The 10,342-nt window shown below is 49.1% G+C and overlaps 1 protein-coding gene across 1 annotated transcript in view; it reads right to left on the reverse strand.

The window, feature by feature from the left end:
• Positions 1–189: 189 nt before the first annotated feature.
• REXO1 (RNA exonuclease 1 homolog) overlaps positions 190–10,342 on the reverse strand; it is a gene marked incomplete at its 5' end in the record, with an annotated part of 15,551 nt that continues 5,398 nt past the window's right edge. Inside the window, 6 exons of the mRNA XM_042023190.1 lie at positions 190–353; positions 1,427–1,550; positions 2,920–3,057; positions 5,189–5,352; positions 6,020–6,221; positions 8,521–8,622. Coding sequence (XP_041879124.1) covers positions 205–353; positions 1,427–1,550; positions 2,920–3,057; positions 5,189–5,352; positions 6,020–6,221; positions 8,521–8,622 — 879 coding nt within the window. The remainder of the gene's footprint in view (positions 354–1,426; positions 1,551–2,919; positions 3,058–5,188; positions 5,353–6,019; positions 6,222–8,520; positions 8,623–10,342) is intronic.

Below are 10,342 nucleotides of genomic sequence, written 5' to 3' on the forward strand. Positions count from 1 at the left end.
AGTCTCCTCTGCTGCAGCTGAACGAGCCAAGTGCCCTCAGCCGCTCCCCAGACCCTTCCCCAGCTCCGTGTCCCTCCTTTGGACACTCTCCAACAGCTTTGGACCCTTCTGATCTTGTGGTGCCCAGAGTGCCCCCAGCACTGGAGGTGAATGCACCAGCCCTATTCTGCTCCCCCCAGTCAGTGTTACACCTCAGCTCCACCCTCACAAGTGACAGCCCAGCAGGAGCAGGGTCTGACCTGTCAGATCCTCAGCTCTCAGGCTCCCTGAGCGGTTCAGAGTAAAGCTTGTCTTGGCAGCAAGCTTCCCACCCAGCACAGCTTCGTGGGACACCACCTTCTTGTTACTCGTCTCTGCAAGGAGAAGGGAACAGCAAAAGGGGACAGAGATCAGGTACCCAGTGGGTGACTTCAGTCCTAGTTTGGGACACTACACGTGGGCAAGAGGAGGACTGTGTTTATCCTCTTGGACTCTTGTTTTGCTCCAGGAATGGATTCTTTGTGCCACGTGCTGGCCCAGCATTTCCATTCCAGCACCACAGAGGGTTTTCAGTTCACACTGTCAGCCCACAGTAATTTTAAGGGCAGCAAGGACACTTTTACAGCTCTGCTAGAAACCTGTGGCTCTCCCTGCTCACTCTGCACAGTGAGCTCTCCAAATGACCAAAAGCAAGAGAGGAGCCAGCACAGAAACAACTTGACCCCTTCATGTGCTGTGTGGGGGCATCAGCCACCCCCAGGGAGGAGCTTTGATTCTGGGGCTCTGCCGACCAACCTCCCACGCAGGATCTTTCAACTTCTTTCAGAATGGAGCTTCAGAACTCTAGAATATGCTCAGCACATCACATAATGGCAGAGAGGGGCTTTTTACTAATCATTAACTGGCAGCCCTCTCCTAAAGGCCAGCCTCCAAGTTCAGCTGCTCTGCCTAATGGCCAGGAACGTAATGAAGACAGAGGGGAGAAAAGGGAAGAGACCAGGGGAAAAAAATTCACAAGAACAGCACAAATTGATTGTTTAATGTACCCTCTCGAGAGCCAATAATGAAATGTCTTAACCCTCTTCATTTCTCTCTTGAAGCTTAATGTGTGTAACAGATTTCTGTGGTGATGGACGAGTCTATCACTTTGAAGGCATCATGTGAAAGTTACTCCATTAGCAGGGCTTTTCATTTGAAAGAACTTGTGCTAAAAAAAAACCCCACCCATGTGGCATTATCTCCATTTAGGCTGAGAGAGCCAACAAAGCATTGCAGGACCTGCCTCTTGAAGGCCCATTAAAGCTTGCCAGGCTATAAAAAGCTAAACTGGAGCTGTTTGCCTTTCAGCATAATGCTGCTGAGAAATGGGTTCTGGCTTTTCAACAAGTTTCTCTCTGTGGTTTGTAATCCCAGCAGGGCTCCAGTTATTAAACTACAAGGTACCTACTGTTGGTGCTGGTTGGGGAGTTGGGCACGAGGCTGCGGAGCTTCTTCAGGGTGTTCACAGCCACGTTCAGGTAGATGTTGCGGCTGGTGCTGCGCTCATAGGCCACCTTCTCCTCTGCCAGGGCCTGTGAACAGCACAAGTCATCACCACACACTCTCTTCCCACTGTTCACAGAACCCCAGAATGGTTTGGGTTGGGAGGAACCTCAAAGATCTTTTTTCTCCACCTTCCACTATCCCAGGTTGCTCCAAACCCCATCCAACCCGGCCTCGAACACCCCAGGGATGGGGCAGCCACAGCTTCCACTGCGTTTGGAGAAAAGAAATGTTTGGCTCTCAAAATACAGACACCAAGTAGGACAGCAAACAAAAAACTGCCTGACAAATGAGTAATAAAGTGGAACATGGCACCAATATGTACTGGTGCGGGGTCTTGCTCAGGTAAGTAAGAGAAAAAAAGTAATTTCATTTTAAACAAAGTGCTGGAAAAAGCACCTTCATGTGCAACTTTCTCCAGGAGATTAATAAAAATTTCCTAATTAGCAAAAAATTACTTTCTTCAAACTTTAACATATTTTAATTTGGTGTCATATCATCCCTTCTCTTTTCCCCAATATAAAGTCTGCTGCCTCCTTGGCTTAAGCATTCCAGAGCTGTTCTTGCTACCAGGAAGATCTGACCTGGCCATGTTTTCACCAAGTAATTCTTGATTCTTGTTCTTGGAACTGCCTGGGGAAGGCTGCTTTCCCCACTTTGGTGCAGTGCAAGATCTTAACTGGTAAGAAAAGGAAGTTTGGCAAATGGTGACTCCTCGGATGTCACAAGAAGTTGGGAAGGTGGAATCCCACAAAAGAAATCCTCGCGGTGTCTGCTTTGCTTCAGAAGAACCACACCATGTCCTGCATTTACCCCACTAATGGCCAGGGTTTCTCAATAAAATACATTATTTTCTCAACTCTGCTTTTGGAAATCCTACTGCTAGAAGGCTCCTTAGAAGTCTCCTTAAAAGCCTTCAGATGCAGCAAGGAACCAACTCCCAACCAATCACATCTATCCCAAACACTTCCCTGTGCTCAACCCTTTCATTCCAGGAGGTGTTTCTGGCTGTTCCAGAGCAAAAGGTCTTTGACCATAATGCACATTCCCCTGCACTCCTCTCCCAGGGTTATTAAAGGGATCAGGCAAGCTTTCCAAATGAAGGGAAAGATGGGATTTCCTACTGGAAGGCCCCACTGGAATGACACCTTCTGGTAATATTTAATACCAGTTTCCTCAACAGAACTGTTTGTGGATAGAGGAGTTTTCATGGAATCAGGGAATGGTTTGGCTTGGAAGGGACCTTAAAGATCATCTAGTTCCCACCCCCAAGTTTCTGCAAGCATAAATCCAATCCAGTTTTCTGGATTTGCTACCATTTTAGAAGTTCTTGGCCAAACAGAGGATGTCATTCCCTGCTGCAAACTTTATTCCAGAGAAGCAGGGATCTGTACAGACCTTGTCGAAGGCTTCCTGGGAGGAGGAGCAGAATTTCAGGCACTCATCAATGAAGAGATTGAGATACCTCTGACGAATGTTGGTTGGGACTTTAGCACCAAATTCTGTGGGAATAACAGGCCTCTGTAAAGTGGTGCTCTGGAGGTGAGACAGAGAGAGACAAAGAGGCTGGTCAGGCTCTAGGAGGTTGCTCTGAGGCTCTCCCACTTCCTGCTGTTATTAATCATGGGGTGACTTCCTTTCTGAAAATCTGCCCAAAGCCAAACTTAACACGCAGCACTTTTGGTACTAAAAATACCACTTGAGGCTTCACCACCTTCAGTGCTTTGACTCCTTTAGAAAACAAGTGTGTTTCATTCTGAAGTCAGCCAGGAGCCAAGGGCTCCAGTGGCATTAGTCACAGCACTGCCTGCACACACAGGCATTCCAGAGCAGGGAATGCTGACATTTCCAGCAAGACATCCAGTGTTAGGATGGCACCAAGCACCACAGGCTGAACTGGAGCCATGAACACACACCACCACAAGTTATGGGCACCAAAGCCAGGTTTGGTTCTCTGGCTGTAAAGAGAGAACAGGAGGCCCCTCGTGCCGGGCTGGCAGCCACCTAAACCATCCCACTTCCTGGGGCATTCCTGCAAATTCGCTGAATTGGGGGTTTTCTTTCTTTTTTAATGCCAATCATGATGTTCCTAAAAGGATTTCCCCCTTCAATTTAACGGCATGTTCTTCAAAACCTGCATGTTGGACTGAGCTACGAGCCACCACTGCAGTTTTCCATTTACCACCAGTTTATTCCCCAAATCACAGCACTTGCCTCTTTTTCAGAGAGGAAAATGTACATTCATCTCTAACACACCCAATTGTTTTGTCAGTTGTTCTCCATCCCACCCAAGAGATATCCATAAACCAAACCATCTGCTGCAATCTGGAATAGAAACAGCTCTGGGGAAGATGTCAGCTTGTTCCAATGGGAGCAACTGGTCCTATCTCAGTGGGGAAAGGACTCCTTTTCCCCAGGAGACTCTCACTTTGATGCCCTGTTCAAGGGGATTTGGTCCTTTTCATTAAATAAATAAATTCTCAGTCTAATATGATACCCTTAAGCACCTCTGTAACTCTGCTACGTATTTTATCCTTTCAGTTATTTCTCTTCTTTTTAATCAGCTTCAAGTTCTATGTTACTATGGTGGCAGTTTGGGTGGGAAAGGAAAAAAAATGACTTTTCACTCTTCTAGAAATAATCAGAGCAAGTTATGACAGATCTTGACACAGACATCATCAATAAAGGGATCTTTAATCAAGTCCTGGCACGAACCACATTCTGCCATCCACTCCAGCAAACAGCTCCTTATGCCATCCCCAGGCTGCTCTGTGAGGAATTCTTCTCTGAATTGTCTCAGCAAGTAACAGGCTCCCAGTGCTCATGGGGAAAAGAGGAACTTACAGAATCATGGAGTTTTGGGTTGAAAGGGACTTTAAAATTCATCCAGTGCCACCCCTGCCATGGGCAGGGACACCTCCCACTGTCCCAGGCTGCTCCAAGCCCCAATGTCCAGCCTGGCCTTGGCCACTGCCAGGGATCCAGGGGCAGCCCCAGCTGCTCTGGGCACCCTGTGCCAGGGCCTGCCCACCCTCCCAGGGAACAATTCCTTCCCAAGATCCCATCTAGCCCTGCCCTCTGGCAGTGGAAGCCAGCCTGGGTCCTGTCACTTTGCTAAGGAACTCATAGCAAAGGTACTCAAAGGCTGGGCAGAGATCCCAGGGGCTAAAGAGAAACAGAACAAAAAACAACTAACGAAGGAAAAACAGTCTTTTCTTTAAACACCGGCAGCAGCATGAAGTTCAGTGATCACACTTTACTATCTAGGTCACAGAGGGACTTTATTCATAACCACCTGCCTCAGTGTGGCCCACAAAGCCTGGGAAGGCCATTAATCCATCCCTGGCTTCTGAGCACAGGAGGTTCCAAGCCCCTGACCCAAACACACCCAGGCCACTCAGCACAAGAGAAGGCTCAAACTGGAGACAAGTGATCAATATTCACAGAGATCAGAGCAGCACTTAAGTATTTCTACCTTTTTAAACTTCTACCCCTCGAGTGTTTAATTTTTTATACAATGCTATCTAGGAAAACCACAGGAAGAAACAATCCCACTTAATCAACATAATCAAAACACCACTTTCAGGGAGTGCTAAGTTTGGAACAGCAGGATCAAACATCCCACCCTCCCCGGGGAATGACAGGAAAGAATTCAAATTCCCCTTACCTGTAAGGAGGGAACATGTGCTACCCTTTTGGGCACGATGGTGCTGGTGGTCTTGGAAGCCATCCCAGCCAAGGTGCAAGGCTTCAGAGGAAGGGTGGGGGCTTCAGAGTCATTGGAAGGTGTGACACTCCTGCCACCAACAGTTGTCTTACTGCTTCCGAGGCCTGCAGGGAACACAAAACACTCAGGTGCAAATCCTGCACTGGGCTTCAGGCTGCCAGAATGAACTCACTATCAAAGGCCAGCGCTGCAAGCTGTGATTTTCTCAAATCCAGGTCTCCAAAGGGATACAAATTGGGCAATTTTACCACCTTGCAGGCAAGGATGAAGAAATCTTCTGCCAGGAAACGCGTCTCATTTGGGTTTGTTTTGGGGTAACTGAGTCAGCAGAGTTTAAAGAGGTAACTCTGTCAGCTGCAAGGCACTGACACCCCACACGTCAGCTCTGAGTCCTTCCACTACAAAGGGACAGCAATGAGCGTTAATTAGCACTTCCCTCCTGCTCCTGCGACCTCCAAAGGCTTAAATGGAAGAGGGAATGAAGAGCAAACACAATCCAAGGAAGAAACAGAAAAAGGAAAGGCTGAAGTGAGGGAGGCCAGGTGAGACAGATGAGGCTGCACACGTCTGACCTGTTGCTTTTCAGAACAGGGCGGAATTTCTCAGGGAAAGACCTTCCCACTGGACACTATCAGCAAAGATTCAAGTCATGGCAAGTCCTACACATCCCCTGACAGTTTCACATCTGCTCAGGAGAAATGTAAACACACGGTGGTGCCTTTGACCAGGGGGAGGACAGGACAGCGATCCCAAATCCCGCCGCTGGCTTACTTTGCTTGGCTGCTGCGGTGAGGGCTGCATTTGGCACGTGAGCAATCCTCCTCTTTTCTCCTGGCAAACAGAGAGAGGTCTTTTGAACGGCCACAGCCAGCTGTGCTGCCTGCTGCTGAGCCAGCTGGATCCTCTGGTAACACACCTCCTGGGCCGTGGGGGGACGGTACGGCCGCACTACCGGCTTGCTCGGGGCCTCTGCCTGCACAGACAAACAGCGTTTAGGGCCAGCAGCTCCCCTGCTCCATCCACACCCTCTGCCTTTCACTCACCCCAGAAAGGTCTCTTCTCCTCAACCCCTCTGTTAGCAAGTACAGGGTTTGGAGAGGAGAAGATCCCAACTGTCTTCCAGAACAAAGTAATTAAGAATCATCCCTTGACAAACGTGGCATTCATGATTCACGCTCTGGGAAGGCCTCCCAGCTCACTGGCACATTCCTCAATTGGCAGGTGGTATTAATGAACTGCTTTTAGAGGCATGATGTTCCCCGTGGCTGTGCCCAGCCCAGTCCTGGGTTCTATCAACACTCTCAGCCTTGCCCTAGAACACAAACGCAGCCCTGTGCTGCCTACTTTGCTTTCTGCTGCAGTGGAAAAGTGACAACAATTCTGCACTTCCCTGTGCCTCACGATGCTGAGCTCCACTGCTCTCTCCCTGAAGACCCCCTGCATCCACCTCTGCACCACAGCAGCTCCCACCTCTCTGCAGCCCTGGAACTGCTTAAAAGCCTCACAGATATGTATTTATGGGATGAGAGCATTACATAAACTGAGCTCTCAATTTCAAACAGGCTCTGTCCCTGCCCACTTCTGGAGGCACCTCAGTGCCTCGGCCGTTAACAGCACAGGGTCCACACGCGTTTCCTTTGATGGCCAAATTTAGGTTTGCAGGAAAAGTGCCAGAAATGATGTCAGCAAAGAGAGAAGTTTCCTAGCAGCAGAAGTGCAAGACAAGCAGCAGTAGTACAAACTTCACTCTACTTAACAGCCTTTGAAATGTGAGGAACAGGCCTTCCCTCCTGAAATCTCGGAGGAGGGCGGCTCAGTGTAACACCTGGGGGCAAGCTGGCACCTCCTGCATTCCCGGCCTCTGATGCTTCTGGATACCAAACTGAGTGCAGTCAGACATTAAGTTATAATTACAGACTTCCAAGCAGGACAGGCCACTCATTTTCTGCCTCACCTGCAATTCCTTTGGCCCCCCCCATTTCCCCTGGCAACCAACCCCGAATTCGGCTCCCTCCCCTTCTCTTGCTCGGTCCTTGAGCTATAAATCATCAGCAAGACTTGAGCAAATATTCCACTTGGAGGGACACAGCAAAGCACAGGCCTCAATTCTGAGGTGAAAAGTGGCAGTTCAGGTGTTACAGCACCTCCTGGGCAGAGCTGGGAGCTGCTCTGAGCTGACATACTCCAGGGAATGCAGGTCCTGGAGCTGCCCTGGCAGCTGAGCACACCAGATCGGCTCTGTTTGCCCAAGCAAAGGCTGTGCTGGGGCTCCTGTCTTTGGAAAGCATTTTGGGATCAGCTGTCACATTAAGAAAATATATTTAAAGATCTGCACATGTCTAAAAGGCGCCTCTTTACAATAAATATTTGAGTTAATGAATTTCCAAGCCATTTGCTTCAGTCTCTTATCTCTTCACTTTGGAAGAAAGGGCCCTTATCAAACCACATGAACTGGCTGGAGATATGCAGTTAAATAAAACCCATTGTATTGACCCCAGAGCTTCAAATTATTAAAGGCAAAAAAGTCTCTCCTAGGCAGAGAGGAAAGGCAGAACAATTAATTTGGACTACCCAGCTCAAATTAGTGCACAAGCCTCCACTCTTATCCTGCTGCAACATAAAACTAATCTGTGCTCAGCACCTGGAGGGAAACACATTAAACCCTCAGAGAAAACATGAATTAAAATCCCAGGGAGAAAGGAATAAAAAAATCAGAATGTCTTCCTTGCTTTTTTTTTGTTTTAATTCTTCTCCTCTGTATTTTCCCAACTGGGAAAGAAGAGTATCCAAACAAATACTGCTGAGATCTTGGCTGATTCAGAACAGATGTCAGGTAATGGTTTTAAACATCTGACCAAATTCCTGCAGTATCTTTGAGATCACAAGGCACAGAAAAATACCAGCAGATGCAGAGTGACCTTGTGTCCAGTTGATTTTTATTGAAATCACTGAATGAAGCTATACTGGAGAAAAACGAACATCCCAACCTATCCCAAAGGGTTATCCCAAAGAGCAGAATCCATTCACTCTTCCAAGCCTACCCTTGGTTTTAGGAAAGTTTATTAGAGTTTTGCTGCCACTTTTACTGGATCCTAAACATGGGAGCTTTTTGAGAAACTAGAAAGAGAGGAAATAAAACTGCCACAGACTAATTCCAGCACAAACAACTCCCACGCTGCTGCCTGGCCCTGGGAGTGCAGCCTTTTCCAGGGTCAGGACAGAAAATCCTCACTTGGACCAATCTAAACATCTGCTTCTAAATCTGCACTTACATTTCCTTGTTTGACAAGATGAGAGATCCTTCTTTTTTGGCCAGGAAACAAGGTAGTTAAATTATCTTCTGTCTTTTCTTCATTTGCTTCCTCTTTGGACAGCTGGAAAACAAAAGAACAGGAGAACAGACTTGAAGACCCCTCGCAAGAGGGAAATGTGGAAAGTCTCCTTTTGGGTTAACCTTGCAGAGGGCAGGTGAGAACACCTGGTCAGCTGCTGGGCCACTGACAAGAACCTTGCTGAGACCCCAGGAGCCACCAAGGAAGCCAAGGAACAGCAGCAGGACATTCCCACCCCAGCAGCAGCTCCATGAGCTGGCATGGGGCAGGATCAGCCTTACCTGCCACAGGAGCCTTGAGCAGCCCTCTCCTGCCAGCCACTCACACACCTCACCTCTCATGGCATTCTTACAGTCCAGGGGGTTTGGGGTGCTTTGGATTTTTTAAGAAGTTGGGAACTGACTCATTTCTGCCCCAGGCAGGTGCTGACACCTGCTCAACACCAAACCACAGTGCCCCCACCCCACATTTAGGGAAACGTTTCTCTGCAGGTTAATCCACAGCTGTCACTGTAGGAAAACTCTGGTGACACAGCCCAGGTCACATCCAGAAACTCAGCAGGAGGCAGAAGCACCTCTCCAGCCAAAGCTGCTCCGAGCTGACACCTCAGACCTGCTCCTGGACAGGGAGAACCACTTGGAAATCTGCTTGAAATTCGACTCAGTTGTTAATTGATACAAAACACACTTCACAAGTTTATTTTTCAGAACTCCAGCTGCTCTCCAGACAATCTTCTTTTCAGTTTTTCAAAACAACTCCTGGCAAAACTCTGAGATGAGCCTGACAATCTCTGAAACTCAGCAACAGAGCCCAAGGCTGGATTTAGGGATTTAGCTCAGGCACCACTTGAGATAAGCCTGCGTTCATCACCACAGGGGCACTCTGGATGAACACTGCACCCTGAATCACTTGGCTCCCTGGGAACTCCAGAGCCTGTTAATTCAGTTACATCCCTAATAAACTCTCTCACAGTGCAATTCTCCCAGGTGGAAAAGCACCGCACTGCCCACACACAGCTTCCTGCAATCACAGATCATGGAATATCCTGAGGTGGAAGGGACTCACAGCGATCATGGATCCAGCCCCTGGCCCTGCACAGACACCCCAACAACCCCAGCCTGGGCATCCCTGAGAGCGCTGTCCAAACGCTCCTGCAGCTCTGGCAGCCTCGGGGCCGGGCCCATTCCCTGGGGAGCCTGGGCAGTGCCCAGCAGCCTCGGGGGGAAGAACCTTTCCCTGAGCTCCATGCCATCCTCCCTACACATTACTGAGGCCAAACAACACGGGGGTGTGTTGGTTTTGCACAGGCTGGTGTTTGGTAGCGGGGGGACCACAGAGGTGGCTTCTGTGAGAAGCTGCTGGAAGCTTCCACCATGTCCAGCAGACCCAATCCCTGATGGCTCTGAAGATGGACATGGCACTGGCCAAGGCTGGGCCAACGAGAGAGTTGGTAACGCCTCTGTGATAACAGAGAAGAAAGAAGAAAATCAAAACAAAGTGGGGGTAATTTGTATTCCAGCTAGAGAAGAGGAGGAGATGAGAACATGTGAGGGAAACAACAGGGAGACACCAAGGGCAGTGGAGAAGGAGGGGGAGGAGGTGCTCCAGGAGCCAGAGCCGAGATTCCTCTGCAGGCCGTGGTGAGACTGTGGTGGAGCAGCTGTGCCCCTGCAGCCCCTGAGGATCCCCAGGGGATGCAGAGATCCACCCGCAGCCCCTGGGGATCCCCGGGGGATGCAGAGATCCACCCGCAGCCCTGGGG

Source organism: Corvus kubaryi, unplaced genomic scaffold (assembly GCF_017639235.1).
Source record: "Corvus kubaryi isolate FWS band 111438036 unplaced genomic scaffold, C.kubaryi_AGA036_p1.0 37241, whole genome shotgun sequence".
Lineage (NCBI taxonomy): Eukaryota > Metazoa > Chordata > Aves > Passeriformes > Corvidae > Corvus > Corvus kubaryi.